We start from the raw sequence: 25,620 nt of genomic DNA, 5'->3' as shown, positions 1-25,620 counted from the left end.
TATATTTCCTGCAACAACAAAAAAAGTACCCTATCGTTATACTTGAGTAACAAGTAATGATTTCGTAATAGAATAACTCAAGTAAAAGTGAAAGTCAACCAGTAGAATACTACTTGAGTAAAAGTCTAAAAGTATTTGGTTTTTAAATATACTTAAGTATCAAAAGTAAATGTAATCGCTAAAATATACTTCAGTATCAAAAGTATAAGTCATTTCTAATTCCTTATATTAAGCAAACCAGATAGCACCATTTTCTTTTCTTTTTTTCCACGGATAGAGAAGCATGTGTTTAGTGAGTCTGTCAGATCAGGCAGTAGGGATGACCTCTTCATAAGTGTGTGCATTGGAGTATTTTCCTGTCCCACTAAGAATTCCAAATGTAACGAGAACGTTTGGGTGTCAGGGAAAATGTGCAGAGTAAAAAGTTCATTATTTTCCTTAGGAATGTAGTGAAGTAAAAAGTCAATGTTGTCAAAAATAAATAGTAAAATAAAGATACCAATACAGATACTTTAAAGTATTCTTACTTAAGTACTTTACAACACTGAACATGAATGTAGGAATGACAATTGAAGACAGCGATAGTCTTGAAAATACTGTTTCATCCAATGTAGGGTTCTAACAAAAGTCTGGAATGTGGAATTGTTTCCTTTTTTTAAGGGCATTTGTGTGCCTTGCACCGCATCCGTAACAAGAATGAATTCAAATGTATGACTATTCAGTTAGGAGTACAAGCTGATACAAGGGAGACACTGTACAGTAGGAGTCACGTTCTGTTACTCCCCTAGATACTGTCGGAGTCACTCCCTTATCACCAGGCTAAACTTCATTCCTGCCATACTGGATTGTGGGAAGGGAAGAAAAACAGGTACACACTTACATACAGTAGCTATTTTAAGTGCCAGTAGGCATCGAGTTTGATGTCCTTCAAATCTGGAAACATTAGGCAAGAAAATAGAAACACAGCAAGCTTGACCTGTACGTTCACCCTACAGAATATCCAAATGAAAAGGTAAGCTATGAAGACCTGTCTTTTGTGTTACTGAATAACCTGGATGCTGCTGCTTTTAGTTGTCATATTTGGCATTCTTTGGGATGACAACAAGTTGAAAGGGGTGCTATAACAGAATCACTACTCAGGCAAGTGTTATAGTCAGTAACCGTGAGCTCAAGGTTTAACTAGCCAACTGAGCATATTATCTTGTTACCATGGCTTTTGACCATGTTTAGAATGTCTGCTTGTATCAGGTACAGAATAATGAACGGAAGGGATTGACAGGAAAAGGAAACAGTATTATATAATATAGGATGCCGCCACATAAATAGATGTGGTGTCCCATTGTACAGTAATACAGAGCAGGTTAAAAATATGCAAGAAGAGTTTGAATATTTTAATAGCAATTCAAAATGCTCTGAAACTGCTCTGAATGCGTAGTATTGTTTTATATATTTTGTGGTGGTTAATTTCTTTACTATCAAATGAGGAGAGACAAACTCACCACACAAGTCAGAGGTGTACTTAAGCTAAATCTTTAACCACTTATAAATAAGGGAGCAGGTCAATACAACACACACACATAAAGTGAATAGATTGAGTGCTTTACGATAATGATGGCTGGTCGACGAATCACCCTCAGATGATTCGCTGAGAGCCGCGAGACAAAAGCAGAAAGGTATTTTATAGCCAAGATACATCCCTTTCAACCTACATGACGAATAACAGATGTATAGAATGGGTCACAAGGTTAAGATTTGTATGAAAGATACTTATAATTCACAGGAGACAGTATTTGCTACAAAAAAAAACGTTTTTATTGTGTAGAGAGTAGTGTCTGGCCCCCCATCTCCGTACAGGAGCCATGTCTCCCTGGCACCGTCTAAAACAGAAACATTAACTCATGCTCTGGAATGAGGTCTCTCTAGGTTTTATCACCCAAAAGACATCATAAATCTCCCGTCAGTGTTATCTCCCAGAGGCCCATCTTCAGTAGAACACACACAGATGAGTGTTCCAACAACCCCTTATTCTGTTGCAAAAAAACAACAATTTGATGCAATAATAGCATTATAACATAATCTTGTCATTTCCACCGTACTGTTGCCACAGAACCATCTCTAAGGTGAAAATAAAATATGTCAAGCCCATTGAAACACATTTTATGCATATACAGTAGCTAACAATGATCAAACTATAGCTTGCTGTTTGATTTGAAGAGCATTTTGCCATCAAAGCCCCTTCAAATACATTAGGGGGATATGCCTCTGCCCCTGACAACGGGAGTGATAGAGTGCACGTTTAAATGCTGTTGCAAACTCTTTCGCTCTTTGTCCTCAGCATTGTAAAATCTAAATAGCTCTGCAGATGTGATGGAAACACAGCACATCCTGGTCTGGCGTATTTGTCTGATCCTGGCCCTCTGTGAGTTATTGTTTTTTATAATACTGCCCTGCAAAAATAACTATGGTACAGTAACGTGTACATAAGACGTACAGTAATTCCTTGTCTATCTTTCCTCAGTGCCCCACCCGCACCAATGCCTGTCAGTGCATTTCCAGAACAAGGGTCTCCTTTATGTGGCTCTGGGGAGAGACCTGGTCCTGCGGACCCAGTTCCAGATTACACCAACAGAGAAGATCGTCATGGTGATTTGGGACCGCCAGACTGAGAAGGGTCAGGGACAGGTCAGGCTGGCCGATCACCAAGATGCACCTGGCAATCCTCTAGACCAGAAGGGGGCCTTATTTAGGGTGGAGAATATAAGATCATCTAACTTTGGAGTCTACACCATCACTGTGACTGACCAGAAGGGGAACGAGCAATCAGCAAATATAGTTGTTCGAGAGATTGGTGAGAAACAACTACACCAATAATTCTGGTCACTACCTAGATTTAGTTTGGGTCAAATATTGTGCAAACTAAAAAGTCAAATAGCCTTGACATTAGCCTCAGTCACAGGCTTTTACCTCACCTTCCGAACAATGTGAGTGACGTCTGGGTTCCGAGGCTACCCTTATGTGCAGAACTATGTAAGGATGCAAAAACCAATATAACTATATTTGGATTATTTGTTCTGCCTAACTTTTTCTCTCTCTCCCTCTCGCCTAGTTGCTGCTCCTGTGGCGTCTTTGTCGCTCCAGTGTGAGGTGGCCAATGACAGGGCACAGTGGGACAGCCCAGTGTTTTCCTGGTTGGTGGATGGGGTAGAGCTGTCCAATCAGACAGCCAATATCTCTGCAGATGGCAAGAGACTCGACGTGTCCGGAATGAAGGGCCACAACTACACCTGTGTTGTCAACAGCAGTCTGGGGACAAGTGTCACACACTACGTCACTGGTATACATGCGTTATGATTATTCATTATGACTATTGAGGTTTTTTTTGTGTCTTTCATGCTTCTTTGCTGTTGCCTAGACTCTCCAACACCATCCCAAAGTAACCAATCCTGTAAGACTCTATGCGGTGTACTATTCGGCATCGTCATACTGCTTCTAATCACATGTGGATCTCTCTACTGGTAAGATTACAGAACATCTCCCTGGCTTGTCTTTTACAGTAATACATTCATTTGGCACGTTAATAAACTCCTGGTATTGTTTTTTGGTACGTGCACTCTTGACATTGCTGTGTGTTATTAACAGGAAATGTGCACAGAGGAGGACAAATGGGAATACATGACCTTTCGGAGGTCCATCGCGTTCCGTTATCAGTCTCATCTATGACACTTTGTTACACACTACACAAGACTTTGGCACATACGGACACAGTGATATGAGACGGTAATATTCTGTTGCAACAAGTCACAATACCAGACCAAATATCATTCCAATCAAGAGCTGTGGCCCTATTCGCCATCAATACAATATATTGACATGCCTATTTATCAAATTAAGTTGGTCACATACACATATATAGCAGATGTTATTGCAGGTATAGCGAAGTGCTTGTTATTAGTGTATTTGTGGTATTTATTGTTGCGAAGTCCACACATATATTTTCACTAATTATGTCTTTGTATCTTTTTTAAAAAAGTACTGTATGCCATCACATTTACATTGTGCACATACAAATATGTTCAAATGAACCTAAACCTACTTTTGTGATGCCTATGTATGATATAAAGCAAATGGGATTTTTTTTTTAACGTTATTGTGACGGTGCATGTGTGCATTTAACCCATTTCATAACCTGTAAGGAAATCTTTGTAAGCGTCCACTTTGCTACACTTCCATAGGAGACAGTGAAGAGACATGGAAACACAGCAGTCTGGATGAGTGAGGAAAAGCACAGCACCACCTATTTAATAGCGCCATCCACTGGCTTGTTTTAGAAATTCCTCTATTCATAATATCAATTCAAATTGCAACTGGTTTGAGAAGGGGGGGATTTATTTTTTTAAATCCAGTTGGATAAATAAAATCCAAACATCCTACCTGACCTTTTGGAGGCGTCTGCATGGTCCTAAAGAACACTGTTGCCACGTTTTGTATGACATTCTAATGATTAAACTGGGGAGGGGGGACAAAAAAGCTAATTCAGAATGTGGGGGACAATTTCGCTCCTCTGCATTTGTTCTCTATTGTTTCTGCAAGCAAGGGGGGAGACCTATGACATTAGAGGGCACTATCAGACCAACTCCTTGAATGGCCTACTCCAAGCACGAACCACCACATTTAACCTTGGCAAGGTGACGGGGAATATGGTAGAATATAAATAGAGTAGTAGTTCCCTTTAATTCCTGTAACAGCAAGGCAATCAAACATGCAAAACGTCAATATCTAGACAAAGTTGAGTCGCAATTCAACAGCTCAGACATGACACGTGGCAGGGTTTTTCAGACAATCACGGACTACAAAAGGAAAACCAGCCACGTCGCCCGAGACCGCCATCTTGCTGCCAGACAAGCTAAACACACTCTTTGCCCACTTTGAGGACAACACAGTGCCACTGAGTTGGCACGTGAGTAAGACATTTAAAAGTGTTAATCCTCGCAAGTCTGCCAGCCCCAGACGGCATCCCTAGCTGCGTCCTCAGAGCATGCGCAGACCAGCTGGCTGCAATTGCCGTCACACTACCCTATCCCATCTGGACAAGAGGAATACCTATGTAAGAATGCTGTTCATTAACTATAGCTCAGCATTCAACACCATAGTACCCTCAAAGATCATCATTAAGCTTGAGCCCATGGGTCTCAACCCCACTCTGTGCAATTGGGTCCTGGACTTCCTGACGGGCTGCCCCCAGGTGGTGAAGGTAGGAAACAACATCTCCACTTCGCTGATCCTCCACACTACGGCCCCACAAGGGTGTGTGCTCAGCCTCCTCCTGTACTCACTTTTCACACATGACTGTGTGGCCATGCATGCCTCCGACTCAATCATCAAGTTTGCAGATGACACAACAGTAGTAGACTTGATTACCAATGTTATGTTCTGTTAATTACTGATGTCCCCTTTAAGGATGGAGCACCCTTGGTCATGCGCAGTGTTGTTCTATGTTATTCTGGTACTAACTCGTTTGAGTAAATGTGAAGCTCCAGTTCAATTGCTTATATTCAGAGTCTTTCTTATTATATAAATAAGTACAAAGTGTTAAGACACTACAACCAACAACGACGAGACAGCCTACAGGGAGGAGGTGAGGGCTCTCAGAGTGTGGTGTCAGGAAAATAACCTCTCACTCAATGTCAACAAAACAAAGGAGATGATAGTAGAATTTAGGAAACAGCAGAGGGAGTACCCACCCATCCACATCAATGGGACAGCAGTGGAGAAGTTGTAAAGTTTTAAATTCCTCGGCGTACATATCACTGACAAACTGAAATGGTCCACCCACACAGACAGTGTGGTGAAGAAGGCACAAAAGCACCTCTTCAACCTCAGGAGGTTGAAGAAATGTGGTTTGTCACCTAAAACCCTCATGAACTTTTACAGATGCACAATTGAGAGAATCCTGTCGGGCTGTATCACTGCCTGGTACAGCAACTCTACCACCCACAACCGCAGGGCTCAGAGGGTGGTGCGGTCTGTGCAACGCATCATCGGGGGCAAACTAGGACAAAAAGGCTTCTCAACAGTTTTCACCCCCAAGCCATAAGACTCCTGAACAGGTAATCAAATGGCTACCCGGACTATTTGCATTGTGTGCCCCCCAACCCCTCTTTTTACACTGCTGCTACTCTGTTTATCATATATGCATAGTCACTAACTATACAGTGTCGCGGTAGGAGATTTTGCTAGAAGACCATTAAGGTACCCCCGTCGAGTGATACAAGTCGTCTCACTCAAGTTCTTATGTCACCCGGCTAACAGGTGACTCACAGGCCCGCCTGACTGGCCTGGTTATGTATCCTGCCCTTTTATTCGGAGATTAGCCTTTGTGGTGCCGTTAGGCGTGTTTCGGGATCTTAGATAATATCAATCAGACTTAGAGTACCTCTCCCTTGTGGTACCTTTACCAGGCATCTTTAGTTCCCAAAGAGTAGACTCTTCAACTCTCCATTGCTCTATAGGATTCCCAAAGACTCTTGTATCCAGACATAAACCATATAATCGGTAGCCAGCCGATTTACGATTGAATCCCTATTTACCTTTTATAGAGTAGACTCTTCACCTCGCCGTTGCTCTATAGGGTTCCCAAAGAGTAGACTCTTCACCTCGCCGTTGCTCTATAGGGTTCCCAAAGAGTAGACTCTTCACCTCGCCGTTGCTCTATAGGGTTCCCAAAGAGTAGACTCTTCACCTCGCCGTTGCTCTATAGGTTTCCCAAAGAGTAGACTCTTCACCTCGCCGTTGCTCTATAGGTTTCCCAAAGAGTAGACTCTTCACCTCGCCGTTGCTCTATAGGTTTCCCAAAGAGTAGACTCTTCACCTCGCCGTTGCTCTATAGGTTTCCCAAAGAGTAGACTCTTCACCTCGCCATTGCTCTATAGGTTTCCCAAAGAGTAGACTCTTCACCTCGCCGTTGCTCTATAGGTTTCCCAAAGAGTAGACTCTTCACCTCGCCATTGCTCTATAGGGTTCCCAAAGAGTAGACTCTTCACCTCGCCATTGCTCTTATAGGGTTCCCAATCACTTTTAGTATCTAGAAAAAGATTTATGATTTAATGCCTACACCCATCGGTTAATACTGCTTGAATATTATTACAGAGTAACTTTGCTTTTTACAATATAAATGAGTTGGCTGTCCAATCCTTTAAATTGTCTTTTGTGTAGAAACTAGACTTGTTCCCCTAGAACGGGAGTGTCAGAGGCGTTCTCTCCCCTGGGGTTTTGAGTCTAGTTTCTACTTTTTAATTCAATGTTTGCAAGTCACACATTTGTACACGTTATTTCAGTTTCTTCTTTGTCCTTAATTTATAACATCAACAATCGTCAAAACACTTACTACTATTAATGCCTCATATATGTATTACAACAAGCGGTTCATTACCTTAGAGCAGGTTGACCTGGTTGGTCCCCAAAGAGTATGTTCTTCCACTCACAATTTCTCCAGAGGCTTATCCAATCACTTAGTACCTGTTTCTCCTGCTAGATGTTTGTACTATGATTGACTGATTAGTGAAGAGAACAGTTCGAGACAAAAAAAACAACTTGTAACACCACTGTTGCTATTCACCCACCTCGGTTAGGAGGTGGATTTAGTCAGCACGAGGATGTGTGGAGGGTAGTTGTCTCAGTATGTCTCGTTCAGAAATCAGAAGTCAAGAGAAACACTTGTTCTAGAGTATGAAAGTCAGATATGTATCCGTTTCTCCTACTAGAAGTTGCACTATGATTTACTGATTAGTGAAGAGAACGGTTCGAGACAAAAAACCCTTATAACACCACCGTTGCTATTCATCCACGTTGCTATTCATCCACCTCGGTTAGGAGGTTGATTTATTCAGCACGAGGAGTGTGGAGGGTAGTTGTCTCAGTCTCAGTATGTCTTGTTCAGAAATCAGAAGTCAAGAGGTACAATTGTTCTAGAGTATGAAAGTCAGATATTACCTTTTAGGTTGATGATAGTTGAAGTATCACGAGCTGTCTGTCGGTGATAAGTCAAGTAGCACTTTCATGCCCTCTTAAGGAAGACACTCTCCTTACATACTCTTTTCGGGACCAGGTCGGCTTTAGCGCTGAGTCATATTCTAACCTTGTGGCGAGCTATTTCTGTAAAGGGTTAGTTTGACATGTTTACTGTGAAACATTACTAATGACAGATGCATCCTCTGTCCCCAACTCTTGCATCAGTTTAACCCATTTATATTCTACTGCTAGTCTAGCTCTTCCTCGTTCTGTCGATGGCCCGCTCTCTCCCCCTTTTGGGGGTGGTGCCCGAATGCAAGGCATCTCCTCGGGCCAGTTATCCGGCCCCCACTCAAGAGACGGAGCCGGTGGTGATGGTGTGTGCTGATCCAGCGAAGGAGGTGTCCTCAGAGCCCCTTTTTGTGCTACCGCATTAACATTCATGTACATACTACATCAATTGGCCCGACCAACCGCTGCTCCCACATATTGTTTAAGCGGGCTATCTGCATTGTGTCCCACCCACCAACTCCTCTTTTACGCTACTGCTACTCTCTGTTCATCATATATGCATAGTCACTCTAACCATATCTACATGTACCTACTACCGCAATCAGCCTGACTAACCGGTGTCTGTATGTAGCCTCGCTACCTTTATAGCCTCGCTACTGTATATAGCCTGTCTTTTTACTGTTGTTTTATTTCTTTACTCATCTATTGTTCACCCAACACCTTTTTTGCACTATTGTTTAGAGTCTGTAAGTAAGCATTTCACTGTATTCGGCACACGTGAGAAATAAACTTTGATTTGAAACTACCTGCCCTCCAGAACACCTACAGCACCTAATGTCACAGGAAGGCCAAAAAGATCCTCAAGGACAACAACCACCAAGCCACTGCCTGTTCACTCCGCTATCATCCAGAAGGCGAGGTCAGTACAGGTGCATCAAAGCTGGGATCGAGAGACTGAAAAGCAGCTTCTATCTCAAGGCCATCAGACTGTTAAATAACCATCACTAGCACAGAGAGGCTGCTGCCTACATACAGACTTGAAATCATTGGCCACTTTAATAAATGGAACACTAGTCACTTTAATAATACCACTTGAATAATATTTACATATCTTGCATTACTCATCTCATATGTACATTCTATACTATCTATTGCATCTTAGCCTATGCCGCTCTGACATTACTCATCTCATATGTATATTCTATACTATCTATTGCATCTTAGCCTATGCCGCTCTGACATTGCTCATCTCATATGTATATTCTATACTATCTATTGCATCTTAGCCTATGCCGCTCTGACATTACTCATCTCATATGTATATTCTATACTATCTATTGCATCTTAGCCTATGCCGCTCTGACATTACTCATCTCATATGTATATTCTATACTATCTATTGCATCTTAGCCTATGCCGCTCTGACATTGCTCATCCATATATTGATACATTTTTATTCCATTCCTTTATTTAGATGTGTGTGTTAGGTTTTTGTTGTGGAATTTTTAGATATTACTTGTTAGATATTGCTGCACTGTCAGAACGAGAAGCACAAGCATTTTGCGTTACACTCGCAATAACATCTGCTAACCATTTGTATGTGACCAATAAAATGTCATTTGATCAAGTGTTTTACCCTTAAGTGTGTGTACATTACTGTATTTATACATGGGATATTGTTTTTCAACATGAAAAGTAACAAAAAAAAATAGCTGGTGTGCGTCTTTAAGCAATAGCTTGATATTGTTGTAGAAAAACCCATCATCATAACCCGAATAATAATGAAGACTCTCTCATGTGTCCAGTTTCAACAATAAAAACATTTTTAAACACCAAAAAACTACAAAGCACATTTTTGAACACCATTCCAACGTTGTTAACTTTCCCTTGATAGTAAATACAATTAGAAAAGCGTTCTATTTGCTTATTGTGTCCAAACCTTGGTGTCAAAGTTTGTGTCCGGACAATATGATTTGTTGCGTTGGCATTTGAAAGGCTGCTTGGACACAAATAGATGGAGGGGGAGGAGTGGTAATCAGTGGGATCATTTTACAACAGAATACAATAGAATCAACTTGTTTAAACACAGCTGAGTGGTGGACTTTATTGTGCAGGAAAGGGAAAGGGGAAATTGCACCGTGACGTCCAAGTACCTAACGGAGTACAAAGTCCTGCACCAGACTGCAATCTATCAGAGCAACTTTAAATTCACTACAGCCTTTTCTTTGGGTTGTTTTTGATGGTTGACATTTTTCTGTTCGATTTGCGAAAGGATTTTTTTGTTTTTAATATTGTAAAACTGCATCCAAGCTTCCTGGAGTGCTGTGCCCTACCCCTGGAAAGTGAGCTTGCTTTTGAATGAATGCACTCTTGCCACTTCCAGACTCAATCTCTGACTCATAATCCATTGTACAGTAGGGAAGGTAAGTGCATTTCAAACTGCTGCTGACTTTACTCCAGTGCAAGTCATTGCCTAAGCTTAAATATAGACCGGTTACTTAAGGCAAACTACTAAGTCAGACTTTGAAAAGGAAGTGAAACAATGACCTCATCTTTGGAAAACTGGGTCTCTTATCAGAGAAGTCACGGGAACCATCCAAGACAAACGTCCTCTCAGACTGTCTGTTATTCTCTCTCTCTCCCACTCTCTCTCTCATTCAGGTGCCATGAGGCTGCAACACTGCCTCTCCTGGAGCCTCTCTTTGCTACTTCTGCTCTTGTGTAAGTGCTTCTGTGCAACATGATACACTACGTAAAAATGTCGCACTACTGTATCTAAGTGTATTGGTGCAACCAGGTGCAGTGTATTTGACTGCTCTATTTGACCATTTGTGTATGTTGTATTTGCCATATTAGTATTGAACTGATATGTTATCAGTAGTCTCATGTGACAGCCTTAACATTTGGTTCTGGGTGTTGAGATTACATGAACATTGATTCTTAAGTTTTTCGGTTTGTGTGTGATACACTGTCTTCAGTGCACACTCAACCTATGTCGTAGTTGCTTGCACCACACTTTTGAAAGAAAACGGTTTGAGTTCAAAGCCAAGGAATACAGTACTATTGTAAAACTTTTTCAGGACCCTGTATTTCAAAGATAATTAGTAAAATCCAAATAACTTCACAGATCTTCATTGTAAAGGGTTTAAACACAGTTTCCCATGCTGGTTTAATGAACCATAAACAATTAATGAACATGCACCTGTGGAACAGTCGTTAAGACACTAACAGCTTACAGACGGTAGGCAATTAAGGTCACAGTTAAAAAAACTTAGGACACTAAAGAGGCCTTTCTACTGACTCTGAAAAACACATACAAAAAAAAAAAGATGCCTAGGGTCCCTACTCATCTGCGTGAACATGCCTTAAGCATGCTGCAAGGAGGAATGAGGACTGCAGATGTGGCCAGGGCAATAAATTGCAATGTCCATACTGTGAGACGCCTAAGAAAGCGATACAGGGAGACAGGATGGACAGCTGATCGTCCTCGCAGTGGCAGACCACGTGTAACAACACCTGCACAGGATCAGTACATCCGAACATCACACCTGCGGGACAGGTACAGGATGGCAACAACAACTGCCCAGGTTACACCAGGAATGCACAATCCCTCCATCAGTGATCAGACTGTCCGCAAAAGGCTGAGAGGCTGGATTGAGGGCTGTAGGCCTGCTGTAAGGCAGGTCCTCACCAGACATCAACGGCAATGTCGTAGCCTATGGGCACAAACCCATAGGCATCATCGGACTGAGCTTGTTTTTATTGCAGGCAATCTCAAAGCTTTGCGTTACAGGGAAGACATCCTGCTCCCTCATGTGGGACCCTTTCTGCAGGCTCATCCTGACATGACCCTCCAGCATGACAATGCCACCAGCCATACTGCTCGTTCTGTGCGTGATTTCCTGCAAGACAGGAATGTCAGTGTTCTGCCATGGCCAGCGAAGAGCCCGGATCTCAATCCCATTGAGCACATCTGGGACCTGTTGGATCGGAGGGTGAGGGCTAGGGCCATTCCCCCCAGAAATGTCCGGGAACTTGCAGGTGCCTTGGTGGAAGAGTGGGGTAACATCTTACAGCAAGAACTGGCAAATCTGGTGCAGTCCCTGAGGAGGAGATGCACTGCAGTACTTAATGCAGCCGGTGGCCACATCATAATGTTACTTTTGATTTTGACCCCCCACCCACCTTTGTTTCAGGGACACATTATTCAATTTCTGTTAGTCACATGTCTGTGGAACTTGTTCAGTTTATGTCTCAGTTGTTGAATCTTGTTATGTTCATACAAATTTTTACACGTTACGTTTTCTGAAAATGAACACTGACAAAGTACAAATCTGTCGTTCTGCCCCTGAACAGGCAGTTTAACCCACTGTTCCTAGGCCGTCATTGAAAATAAGAGGCAGAGGAAGTTTCTTTTTTTGCTGAGTAACATTAACATGTCTAGAACGAGCCAAGGAGCGTGCAGCTCTGGTCATCTGAGGTGATTGAGACAATAGGGTGTGTTTCAATATGCGTCTGAGGAAATGATGTCTACTTCCCTTTGTGTTGTATGGAGGTTTCCACAGAGGTTATGTGATGTAACAACAAAGCTTGACAAACATCAAGTCAGGCAGAACTGTCATGTGCTCTGTTTTTATTATCTTTATTTAACTAGGCAAGTCAGTTAAGAACAAATTCTTATTTTCAATGACGGCCTAGGAACAGTGGGTTAAACTGCCTGTTCAGGGGCAGAACGACAGATTTGTACTTTGTCAGCTCGGGGGTTTGAACTTGCAACCTTCCGTTTACTAGTCCAATGCTCTAACCACTAGGCTACCCTGCCGCCCCAGTCACTGGTTGATGAACCGATGAAAGTCCTCTTCACTCCATACTCAATATAAATGTGAGAAATCATGAGCTAAGTCATGAAAAGCATAGAAACCAACCGTATCAGTAGAGGCTGGTGTCATTTTAAATTGGAGGACAGGCTCATTAAAATGGCCATTCGTTCCACTCTTGCCAATACAATGAGCCCTTCCTCCAATTTCTCTCTCTGTCAGCCTCCATCGAAGGTTGGTAAGGTATTGATTTCCAATCACCCCAATACGATAACAACGCATGATCATGCTCCTGTCCCCAGTGACTTGTGGGTACCAGTGCGTGTCGGTCCACTTCCAGACCCCGCAGCCGGTCAATGTACTCCCAGCAGGACGTCTAGTTCTCCAGGTCCAGATCGACCGCGGTCCCAAAGAAAATATCTCCATGATAACCTGGTAGTGGGAGCCAGAGAATGCAAAAACCCCCGGGAATCCTGGGAAAATGACGTTGATTACGTACCCCGGTCAAGAAAAACGCTTGGACGGGCGTCTGAGTCTGGAGCAGTAGGGGCCAATACTGAAGCTGGAGGGCTTTGGCGTGGCGGACAGCAGAGTGTACATCGTGACCGTCACTGACCAGGCTGGCGTCAAGACCTGTGCACAGTGTATCGTCAAGGAGTACGGTACGACGATCAATATGGTCTCATTAGAATATAGCAAAATTGTGACATTTAACCGTTGTTCTATGTCACCTATGCTGACTTATTACTTAAATGTAACTATAATGAGGTGTTAGTTATGTGACAATACGGCTGACAGACGTTCTGATTACGTTGCTGTTTTGAATACATTCCTAGACATTCCTTCCTGTCCCCATGGAGTTATGTTCTTATAGAGGAATAACTGTTGGGTCAGTTCTGCCTAAGCTCATTCTTTGTCTTTATAATATAAATGTATGCTTCACTGTAGTCCAACACTCAAATTTGAGTCTGTAATATTTCAGGTTATCAGTCCAATGACTCTTCAATCCCTCTTCAATAGTTCCAAGCTCTATATTTGTCTCTGTCAAATGTCTTCTTTCTAAGTTTCTGATCTGTTTTCTCCTCACAGCCTCATACTCCTCAAGTCACCACCACCAAGCCTCAGTAGACAACACGCTCAACTCACCCTGTTACTTCACAACACAACCAACCTCTGTTCTCTCTCCACTGTCTCTCTCTTTCTCCTTTTGAGACAATTTTCAGTTGCAACTTCCAAGTCTCCCCTTTCTCACACCTGGTCTCCTTCTCTGTTCTCTGTCTCTTGTCTTTCCTCTCAGAGGCTGTGCACCACCCCTCAGTGAGAGTGAACGTGTCCCACTCCTCCCCGTTTTGTGTGGAGACCTGGGGGACAGACCTTAAATTCAGCCGGCTCCACGAGCGGGCAGACATCACCGATGCTGTGGGACACATGTCGCCTGATGGGAAGACCCTGTTAATCTCCTCCTCATCCAACTGTGGTCACTTCACTTGCATGGTGAGCAACAAGCTGGGCCACAGCTCTGCCACCTACACAGCAGGTATGGAACCCCATGCACTAACTAACCCCATCTGTCTCTCAGTCTCTACACAAACTGTCTTCCATCTGTCTCTCATGCCTGATTCATACTACAGGGCCAAACCAAGCCAATCTGTACTGGCATGGCCTGGTTACGCATCCACCATACTGTTTTTTTTGGAACCGTGCTAGAAAGGATCATGTTGGCCCTATATTATGAATCAGCCATAAGTTTACACAAACTCCATCTGTCTGTCAGTCTCTGGACCGGGGTTGGTGACCAATGTTCTATGTAATAGTAGTGCAAAGCATGGGTAAGAAATCTCCTATCTCCTTGACAGACAGAACAGGTAAGCACCTTTTCCTCAAAGGCCTTGTCGAATGCAGAAACAGTCGGCGCCCAAGCTAGCGCCACACCGTTCATATCCATTGAATGTACAGCCTTCTCCGTGGGTGTGAGTGGCGTGCCCTATGTAGCTTTCGGGCTAATATGTACACGGTCTATATTTCGAGAGCCAATTCTGAGTGACACCGAGGCTGTCCTATGGACACCATAACATTTTCCCATATTGTTTGGTCGTGACCTTGTCCCGTCTGGTCCGTCAGAGCCGTGTGAGAGAGAGGGCAAAAAGACCACGGTGGCGGTGGTCTCGCTCATCATCCTGCTGGTGTGTGGAGCAGTGCTAGCTTTTCTACTGTGGAGGCACGGTCACACACACACTGACAGTCACACAGTGCAGATACACATTTCATTTTGAGCTACGGTACGTAATGGAAGATAAAGCCGTATATAGCAAGGAAACAGAGGTCGCTGACAGACGGCAGAAGGGAAAAGATAAAAGAAATGTAAAAAAATAAAATAAAAGGGATAGATAACTCAAAATGGGAAGCTACGATATCACATCAAGGCATTGCACGCTTGACATTGTCAGTTGATATTACAATTCTTTTGTTTATTCTATCAGTGCAGTATATGGGCGGCAGGTAGCCTAGCAGTTAAGATCTCTGGTTCGAATCCCTGAGCCGACTAAGTGAAAAATATGCCGATGTGCCCTTGAGCAAGGCACTTAACCCTAATTGCTCCTGTAAGTCACTCTGGATAAGAGTGTCTGCTAAATGACTACAATATAAAAAATGTTCAGTGTGTGGTTGTATTTACACATATTAGAGCTTCTGTTGGTTTCTGTTCAGGAGACACAAGCGATACAGTAACAGGAGAGAGGCTTCAGGAGCATTTTGAGGACAACTAGTAATGGTGAACCATTGATTACAGTACCCAAGTACTTTCGCTACACTCCCCAACTCAAAGATGGACTCATAAAAGGACAGTAAGTGTGTAAAACACTTTGGGAGGAGCTTCCTTCCCTGTGAGCAGCAAGACCTTTCAGTGCATTGGAACAATGTGGAAAGTGAACTGCTTTGTTGGCCAATTGACGAGTTCTAAAATTGGAAATATCAACTTTTTCCCAGTGTGTTGCCTATTTTTGTAGTAGCTATTATTTTTACCCCGCCTCTCATTGTACTGAACTACACTTGACATTCTTACCCCGCCTCTCATTGTACTGAACTACACTTGACATTCTTACCCCGCCTCTCATTGTACTGAACTACACTTGACATTCTTACCCCGCCTCTCATTGTACTGAACTACACTTGACATTCTTACCCCGCCTCTCATTGTACTGAACTACACTTGACATTCTTACCCCGCCTCTCATTGTACTGAACTACACTTGACATTCTTACTCCGCCTCTCATTGTACTGAACTACACTTGACATTCTTACTCCGCCTCTCATTGTACTGAACTACACTTGACATTCTTACTCCGCCTCTCATTGTACTGAACTACACTTGACATTCTTACTCCGCCTCTCATTGTACTGAACTACACTTGACATTCTTACTCCGCCTCTCATTGTACTGAACTACACTTGACATTCTTACTCCGCCTCTCATTGTACTGAACTACACTTGACATTCTTACCCCGCCTCTCATTGTACTGAACTACACTTGACATTCTTACCCCCGCCTCTCATTGTACTGAACTACACTTGACATTCTTACCCCGCCTCTCATTGTACTGAACTACACTTGACATTCTTACCCCGCCTCTCATTGTACTGAACTACACTTGACATTCTTACTCCGCCTCTCATTGTACTGAACTACACTTGACATTCTTACCCCGCCTCTCATTGTACTGAACTACACTTGACATTCTTACCCCGCCTCTCATTGTACTGAACTACACTTGACATTCTTACTCCGCCTCTCATTGTACTGAACTACACTTGAGATTTTTTTATATAACGCTCTAAAATTATTCGTTTTAAAAACAATTCCTTATTCTGTCATGTTTCTATATTGTAAACATATTGTATATTTTGCTGTGTATTCTTTGTAGTAAAAAGCCGTTTTTAAACTGTGTGAGGCTTCAGTTAAATTGGTCGCTATTGTAAATCCACAATTCAGTCAGGGAATGGGAGTCAAAGTACAACCGCTCCATACGTAGTGAATTTCAAAACGCTTTACAGCCATGAATAAAAGGGTGCTTGCGTTCGTGCGTGTGTGTCCACCTCATCAGAACATCTCTCTGGTGAAGCCGGGGAAGGGGACAGTGACTCCAGGGATGATCTTGACTGTCTCGGCCTCAGACAGGACCTCCAGGTGCTGGCGGATGTGGTCGCTACGCTGCTCCAGCTCAAGGGCCTCCTTCTTCCTGGACAGGTCCTCACCCATACAGGCCTGTTGCTCCTCTAGGGACTGCAGAGTGTGCCTGGTACACAGGGTCACAGAACAGCAACACAGGGTTAGATGGTGTGGGGGGGTCCTTACATTAAACGGCAATATGCTATGAAAGGGAGCACATCATATGTTCAATATGCTGTGAAAGAGTGATACGAGGTGGATATATGACATGCTCACTTTCATAGCAACTCAATAACACATACACTCACCTAGACTTGGCTAGATTCTGCTGTAATGCTTCTATGGTGGCTCCCAAATGCTTAGCCTCTTCCACCAGTCCAGAATGCACCTACAGAGATCACAGAGTCATGGTATGGGCACACATTATATACTGAACAAAAATATGAACGCAACATGCAATCATTTCAATGATTTTACTGATTTAGAGTTCATAGAAGGAAATCAGTCAATTCAAATAAATTCATTCATTTAAGGATTTCACATGACAAGGCATGGCGCAGCCATGGGTGGGCATAGGCCCATCCACTGGGAAGCCAGGCCTAGGCAATCAGAATGAGTTTTCCCCCACAAAAGGGCTTTATTCAGACATAAATATTCCTCAATTTCATCAGCTGTCTAGGTGGCTGGTCTCAGACGACCCTGCAGATGAAGAAGCCGGATAAGGAGGTTACACGTGGTCTGCGGTTGTGAGGCCGGTTGGACGTACTGCCAAATTCTCTACAACTACATTGGAGGCTACTGATGGGAGAGAAATTAACATTCAATTCTCTGGAAACAACTCTGGTGGATAAATCTGCAGTCAGCATGCAATATTGCACACTCCCTCAAAACTTGAGACATCTGTGGCATTGTGGGGTGTGACAAAACTACACATTTTAGAGTGGCCTTTTATTGTCCCCAATAAAATGATCATGCTGTTTAATCAGCTTCTTGATATGCCACACCTGTCAGGTGGATGGATTGTCTTGGAAAAGGAGAAATGCTCACTAATGAGGAAGTAAACTAATGCACACATTTGAGAGAAAAATAAAAAAAATTGCACATGGAACATTTCTGGTATATTTTACATCAGCTCATGAAACACGGCACCAACACTTTACATGTTGAGTTTTCATTTTTGTCCAGTATACTATGACAAACAGAGACACTGCTCCTTTTCCATGACAAAAATCAACCTTTACAACAACTCAGGTCCTCTGAAGGGTCAATCTGCGCAGGCTTTCATAGAACAAACGTCTGAACACACAACAACCCTCCAGGACCAAAGAATACCCATTCCTGCTTTACAAGTTAGAATCAACCATAGAAATAGAATGCGTAGAACGAACATTGCCATTCAAGTCGATTTCCCTTGACGTGTGGACCAGCGTTCATAGTGAGTACTGTCAAATTGCCCTGGATTGAGGGGCTTTTTCCGCATTCCAGTAATTCTATTATTATGGTTCTACCTGGTCTCTGCAGAGGTCCACTCCGGGCCTCGAGTTCCTGTTCTCCAGCCTGGTATGGACCAGCTTCAGGGGACACTCTGTAGCCAGCAGCTCCTGCTCAAGATGATGGATGTCCCTCAACAGCTCTGTGATCTCCTCTCTGGTCTGGTGGGACAGACAGAGCCAAAGGATCACAGAGTCAGCACTGAGAAGCCTGAGAAACCTCCAACAGCTATAAGAAGGGCCGTCTAGAATTGCCCTCTTTGCTTTCTAAACTCTATGCTAGTCAATACTACCTTATCACCATCTATGCTCTCTATGGTTATTGGTCTAGCCTCTAGCTCTCACACAATAGCTGATTCATAGATTCCACTTCTTGTTCGGATCTACTGTACTCTAAGGTGTATATGATGTTACTGATCCAGAACACATTCATGAGAAACCTAGGCGATCTGCCTTCCTGCATTGACCCCCGTCTTATATAATCCCACCCTGTGCATTCCAGACACGGCTATTGTTATTGCCTCTGGAGTGGACTTCCTTACCAGGACTATATGTATTCATGTCTATGGAGATGGATAGGGCCCAGTGGAACGCTAACAAAGGAAAAGGGTTGTGCTGCTCTGATTAGAAGGGAGATCAGCTGAAGGGTGGAGAGAGCAGCTTTAGGTCAGACGGGGGGAGGGAGGTCTAATGGGTTTAGTGGATGTATAGCATGAGAAGGACCCAGTGTAAGAGCTAAGCATGTCATTAATGCTTAACAAGAGCCTTTCAAAGGCTTAGCTCTTGATACAAGGTGGTACATTTAGTCAAAACAGTATTTTGCATTGAAATACATTTTCCATTGTGCGCCCTAATGAGCAGGACTCCGTACTCACAGCCGTGTGCTGCCAGTGCAGCTGACTGCAGGCCTGCTGGAGCTGGTGGGCCCTCTTGCGCAGGTTGAACCCAGTGGTGACCCACTGCCCCTCCAGGTCATTCTGGCTCTAAAGGGACATAAGAGATGCGGGCATCAGACACCATACAGAGGAGAGAGATGAATAAGAGTCTTATGGTGCAGTAATAAGGAATATGTGGCCCGTATTCAGAAAGTCTCAGAGTAGGTGGGTTTATATCGGATCAGTCTTGCCTTTTAGATCCTAATGAATAAGATTATATGGACCAGGGGGACCTGATCCTACAGTAGATTACCACTCCTACTCTGAGACACTCTTGGAGAGGATGATCTTGCTATACTTAGTCAGATACACGTCAGTTTATGAAAACGGCCAATCATGGCAGTTTTTTTTTAAAGTAACATGTCCTTCAAACTTATCCCAAAAACATGCTTATGATGTTTTCAAAAAGGGATAACAATGTCCTCTTCAGACTGTGTGAGTGAGAATACCAGCAACCCTCAGGAACACATTACAATCCCCTCGTAAAGATGATCTTCAGCATTTATTGATCAGACTCCCGTTCCTGTTGAATGCTTCTGTACTGTATATCGATCAGGATGATATTCCTCAGATACAGTTTACACCGCTTTAGCCTGAGCCAAAAAAAACAAGTGCCACCTCATACCTTTGAAATAAACCCATATGTCCTCCTCAGCTTAAACAATCCCCGACACCAGCATTCCAATACAACAGTTACTGAAGTCCACTTGCTGGTGTCTTTGCAATTCATTCATGTCCATAATTATTGGCACCCTTGATAAAGATGAGCAAAAAAGACTGTATAAAATAAATACAAATTCTGAGCTATATTGTATATAATATTTGACCGTAGCGTCTGACCATAGCACCGCCTGGAGTTTGATGAACGCCATTGGCAATTGAATTGGATCCAGTGCTATTTGGCCACATATACACAAGCAGTGAATTTGGAAAGAATTCAGACCACTTAACTTTTTCCACATTTTGTTAGGCTACAGACTTTCCTAAAACGGATACCAAAAAACAAATCCTCAATCTACACTCAATACCCCATAATTACAAAGCAACATTTTTTGCAAATGTATTAAAAATAAAAAACAGAAATATCATATTTACATAAGTATTCAGACCGTTTACTCAGTACTTTGTTGAAGCACCTATGGCAGCAATTACAGCCATGAGTCTTGTGTATGATGCTACAAGCTTGGCACACCTGATTTTGGGAGTTACTCACATTTTTCTCAACAGATCCTCTCAAGCTCTGTCAGGTTGGATGGGGAGCGTCACTGCACAGCTATTTTCAGGTCTCTCCAGAGATGTTCAATCAGGTTCAAGTCTGGGCCCCGGCCAATCAAGGACATTCAGAGACTTATCCCGAAGCCACTCCTGCGTTGTCTTGGCTGTGTGCTTAGGGTCATTGTCCTGTTGGAAGGTGAAGTCTGAGGTCCTGAGCGCACTGGAGCAGGTTTTCACCAAGGATCCCTCTGTACTTTGCTCCGTTCATCTTTCCCTCGATCCTGACTAGTCTCCCAGTTCCTGCCACTGAAAAACAGCATGATGCTGCCATAATCATGCTTCACCGTAGGGATGGTGCAAGGTTTCCTCCAGATGTGACCATTGGCATTCAGGCCAAAGAGTTCAATTTTGGTTTCATCAGACCAAAGCTTGTTTCTCATGGCCTTTGGCAAACTCCAAGCAGGCTGTCCTGTCATGTGCCTTTTACTGAGAAGTGGCTTCCGTCTGGCCACTCTACCATAAAGGCCTGATTGGTGGAGTGCTGCAGAGATGGTTATCCTTCTGGAAGGTTCTCCCATCTCCACAGAGGAACTCTTGAGCTCTGTTAGAGTGAACATTGGGTTCTTGGTCACCTCCCTGACCAAGGCCTTCTCCCCCGATTGCTCAGTTTGGCCGTGCGGCCAGCTCTCGGAATATTCTTGGTGGTTCCAAACTTCTTCCATTTAAGAATGATGGAGGCCACTGTGTTCTTGGGGACCTTCATTGCTGCATAAATGTTTTGGTACCCTTCCCCAGATATGTGCCTCGGCACAATCCTGCCTCGGAGCTCTATGGACAATTCCTTCGACCACATGGCTTGGTTTTTGCTCCAACATGCGCCGTCAACTGTGGGACCTTATATATACACACACGAGTGTGCCCTTTCAAATTATGTCCAATCAATTGAATTTACCACGGGTGGACTCCAATCAAGTTGGACAAATATCTCAAAGATGACAAATGGAAACAGGACACACCTGAGCTCAATTTCAAGTCTCATAACAAAGGGTCTGAATACTTATGTTTTTACTTTTAATACATTTGCAAAAATGTCTAAAAACCTGTTTTTGCTTTGTCATTATGGGCTATTGTGTGAAGATGGATGAGGACATTTTATTTATTTAACCCATTTTAGAATAAGGCTGTAACGTAACAGAATGTGGAAAAAGTGAAAGGGTCTGAATATGTTCCGAAGGCCCTGTATACAGAAAAGTATCTCATACCTACGGTAAAATATGGTGGTGGATCTTTGATGTTATGGGGCTATTTTGCTGGTACTGGGGCCCTTGTTAAGGTCAATAACGTTGTATCATTCACTTTTTCTTTTTACCAGGACATTTTAACCCAAAACCTTGTTTCCTCTGCCAAGAGACTGACACTTGGCCGGAAGTGGATCTTCCAGCAAGACAATAACCCCAAGCACTAATCAAAATCCACAAAGAAGTGGTTAATTGACCACAAAATCAACATTTTTCAATTGTCATCTCAGTCTCTGGACTTACATTAGTCATTTAGCAGACGCTCTTATCCAGAGGGAGTTACAGGATAAATTACACTTGAAGCCCATTGAAAACCTGTAGTTTGATTTGAAGGGGGCAGTCCATAAGCACAGATGGAGGATATGGCTCGACCAGCCTCAGGCACGTATACAGTTTGAAATGGGCAGCAAGCATATTATTAAAATACAGTCCAAAAACACTTAGAAATACCAAACATTCCTTTTTTTATTAGTTTGTTATGGGAGTTGCCCTATACGCCTTATGGAATAAATTTTCATACTGCGTAAATTGGTCTCTGACCGTACATCCAGACGAGCCCTCACCTTCCCCAGTTTCCCCAGTTTCCATTCCCCGACCCTGACTTCCTGTGCTACTAATAACATGTATCGCTCTCCTCCTCCCCCAATACACAGATAGTTCCACCCACACATTATTTTGTAGGAGTAGGTTTAAGTTGCCCCTAGACACTGATCGAAGCGCAGTCATGTGTTTTGACCTCTAATGGTTAAGGTTAGGATTTGGGGAGGGTAAACTGATTCTAGATCAGTCCTCTAGCACCTGTATCCTTGTAGAGGTCATCGTCTCCCTCAGCTGTAGGGAAGCCTGCATCTCCTCCTCAGCCCGGGTCACGTTGTAGTGGGTGAACTGCTCCCACTCTTGGTGTGTGGAGGCACTGCAGGGTACAAGACAATAAATCAGCCACAGTTATACATTGGTAAGTACTGTACACTACAAGTACTGTGTTATAAATTAGAAAATGTTTCAGGTTTAGAGGATCAGTTGAGGTTTAGTGGTTCAAAAGAACATAAATCAAGATTTAGGTAAAGGCTGAGAATTGGTCTGCCATTGAGTGTTCTGGAATCTGAACAACAATACATAGTATTTAGGGGTGACGATTATGTAAAACAAAATTCCTAGAAATATCCTAGAAATATACAGTATAATTTCACTCATGATCATCTCCTTTATTCTACACTTGTTGACTCAGTAGGTTGACAAGGCACTACTCTGCTCCCATCCTTACCTAGTGGGTACATGGGTGGGGTCAGGCTTGAAAGATATGTCAGGTGACCTGTCTGTGAGTGACAGGCATGATAGGTCCACATCCAGGGCTTCGGTCTTGTTGGTTAGGTCAAAGGTCAGCTGTTGGTGGGCTTCCTTGAGACAGCTTGAAGTTAAATGGAATAAACTTTATTGATGCTACATGGCTAAGAAGGGACATTAGATTTATCACCCGCATAGAACTATAGCAAGCATACATCAGGAGATCCTATTAAATTACTAGAGGGGATATATCATAAACCCTCAAAGCTCCAGAACGGTGTGATAATGGCAGCCATTTTGGTCGGGGAGAAATCCAAATGGAATGAATGGCAGTAGAGGTATACATGATACATTTCCTGCTTTTACTTATGCAGGAAAATAAAAGGCATGTGATGTATCAGAAATTGTGTAAAAGAATTGTCAACCTAAAATATTGTCATATAATTATGAATACAGTTTACACAGGTTTTAGACCTCTGAAAAATAGCCTCTGAAATATCATCAACTGATTTCAGCCGGTGTATGGCTGTGGATTGACTGCAATTGTTTGTATGGAATATTGGCATATTGGCAGTTAATTTGAAAAAAATAAAACAGTCTGGCTAGTTAGCTAATAAACATACTCTCTAAATGGATTGTTTTCACAATATTTTAATCACAGCACTGGCTGCCCAACTTCCTGACCAAAATGGCTAACTTTTATACTGTCATAAGATAGTTAATGTACATTCTAGTGTTCTATTTCCTAATTATATGCATACATCCGCATACACAGGCTACAGAACGCAGTGGAATGTTAACGAATCCTGTCAAATTTGCTGCAATTCATCTTAATGAAGCAATGGTGAAATGAAATCAGGATGACACACATGCCTCCAATTGTCAGTACCATCCACCCGTTTCGGTTTCACATCGCATCATCCTTCATTTTTAAGAGCAGCACAGCTGCCTGTTAGATAGAAACCCTTTATGTTCCATGGATCAATTAAACCATATCCCGAGACACAACCAAAGACCTTCGGCAGTTAAATCTCTATCCTGTCTTACCAGAGCTGCTCAAAGGCCTTGCTGATGTGCTGCTGCAGCTCTTGCTGCATGGTGTCAATCATCTGGGCCTCCCTCTTCAGCTGGCCCTCCAGGGGGTCACTGACCAACTCGCTCCCCTTCCGGCCCTCTCTCTGGGTCAGACACTCCACTACCACTTCCAGGGGCACGGTCGTTTCTGCCAGGGCCCTCTCCGTCTCTTCCTTCACCTGGGAGAGAGACGGAAACAGACAGACCGGATTGACAATACAGTTTGTACTAAACGCCCAAGGACGATCCGCTAGATGATTAAACATGTGTTCTATCATTCATTGTCAACCAACACACATACTTCCAGAAAGAACAAAAATAACACCCCTCAGGCATAATTAGATTATGATTATCTTACTTAATACGGGTAGGATTTGGGTAGAGTAGACTGCACCAGACTACACAACAATGCATACAAATAGCATAGTAGAAAGTGGATTCCCAAAGGTCCCTAGAGTTAACAAATTAAGGACACTGACAGATTGTGTTCTGTGACATGAGTACTACAGTATAAGTGTTGATGACATTTTTGGTTAGTAAATTGATTTGAACATTAAGTAGTTCTCCCACATTTCCTGCCATAACAAGTATTAGTGACCTGTGTCAGAGCTTTGATCTCTCTCTCCATTGCCTGTACGCAGAACTGCAGTCTGTCCTTCTGCTCAGTGACCTCATTGATCCTGTCAACCAGCCTGTCTCGGCTGTCACTCTCATCCCAGCGTGTCTGACAGAGAGACGGAGAAGAGTCCACGGTCACACACAGTATTACTTTGTTATTATGGGGTACAGGAGGTGAACATGAGTTGGTCATCTCTCCGTCAATGCATTCCCTGCTGGCTGGCATCAGGCATTCATAACAGTCCCTTGTCTCTCCGTCTCTGTACCTTACAGGCTGTCTGGTGCCTCAGGGCCCGCCCCTCCTGCCTTGTCTGCTGTGAATGGTGGCGTTGATGCTCGGCAGTGTCCGTGAGCAGCTTGTTATTGGTCTCCCAGTCTGTCACCCAGTAACGCTGACCGGGCTTCCTACTCGTAGTGGCCATTCCTACCAACATGAATAGACAGCTTTAATTGAGTTAGTCAGTCAAAGGCTGTAGAGACCTGTATGCAGGTCTAGATCCAAAGAGAAATTCCTTTCCACTAAAATGACATTTTTGAGTGTGTTAAAATCCAACCATAATGTGCACACAGGCTGATATAGCACTTCCTGATGTGAACAAACTGGCCTAAGTTTCTACATTTGTTTTCTTATCATCACATGTCAAATAGTAGAGTATGAAACCTGGCCATGTTCAATTGAAAAGGTTTCATAGTGCTTTAAAGT

The 25,620-nt window shown here is 43.1% G+C and overlaps 2 protein-coding genes and 1 long non-coding RNA gene across 5 annotated transcripts; 2 read left to right on the top strand and 1 right to left on the bottom strand.

Annotated features, from left to right (window-relative positions):
• Positions 1-827: 827 nt before the first annotated feature.
• On the top strand, positions 828-4,435 carry LOC112223042. Of its 2 annotated transcripts, XR_002949228.2 has the most exons (7): positions 828-1,012; positions 2,336-2,419; positions 2,519-2,848; positions 3,107-3,334; positions 3,413-3,515; positions 3,640-3,777; positions 4,233-4,435. XR_002949228.2 is itself a non-coding variant. In XM_024385981.2 (6 exons), the coding sequence occupies exons 2-6, from the start codon at positions 2,368-2,370 to the stop codon at positions 3,674-3,676; spliced, it is 750 nt and encodes a 249-aa protein (XP_024241749.1). In that variant the 5' UTR covers positions 828-1,012; positions 2,336-2,367; the 3' UTR covers positions 3,677-4,435. The 2 variants fall into 2 exon arrangements, 1 of the variants encoding a protein (XP_024241749.1); XM_024385981.2 differs by having other exon boundaries at positions 3,640-4,435.
• A 5,657-nt stretch (positions 4,436-10,092) lies between these two features.
• On the top strand, positions 10,093-16,929 carry LOC112223044. Of its 2 annotated transcripts, XR_002949231.2 has the most exons (5): positions 10,093-10,442; positions 10,681-10,740; positions 13,139-13,498; positions 13,926-14,373; positions 15,543-16,929. It is a non-coding gene; the product is annotated as an uncharacterized LOC112223044 (long non-coding RNA). The 2 variants fall into 2 exon arrangements; XR_002949230.2 differs by having other exon boundaries at positions 13,139-14,373.
• On the bottom strand, positions 16,872-25,457 carry LOC112223043 (tektin-2-like). Its single transcript, XM_024385982.2, has 9 exons — positions 25,184-25,457; positions 24,898-25,023; positions 24,273-24,478; positions 23,206-23,349; positions 22,740-22,854; positions 19,369-19,476; positions 18,512-18,655; positions 17,312-17,391; positions 16,872-17,130 (listed from the first exon to the last, which is right to left on the bottom strand). Exons 1-9 carry the CDS (start codon positions 25,349-25,351, stop codon positions 16,935-16,937), a joined length of 1,287 nt encoding a protein of 428 aa, XP_024241750.1. The 5' UTR covers positions 25,352-25,457; the 3' UTR covers positions 16,872-16,934.
• Between the last annotated feature and the right edge of the window lie 163 nt (positions 25,458-25,620).

Source organism: Oncorhynchus tshawytscha, linkage group LG23, assembly GCF_018296145.1.
Source record: "Oncorhynchus tshawytscha isolate Ot180627B linkage group LG23, Otsh_v2.0, whole genome shotgun sequence".
Lineage (NCBI taxonomy): Eukaryota > Metazoa > Chordata > Actinopteri > Salmoniformes > Salmonidae > Oncorhynchus > Oncorhynchus tshawytscha.
The sequence above is the reverse complement of the archived record's forward strand: the minus strand, read 5'-3'. Positions and strand labels throughout refer to the sequence as shown.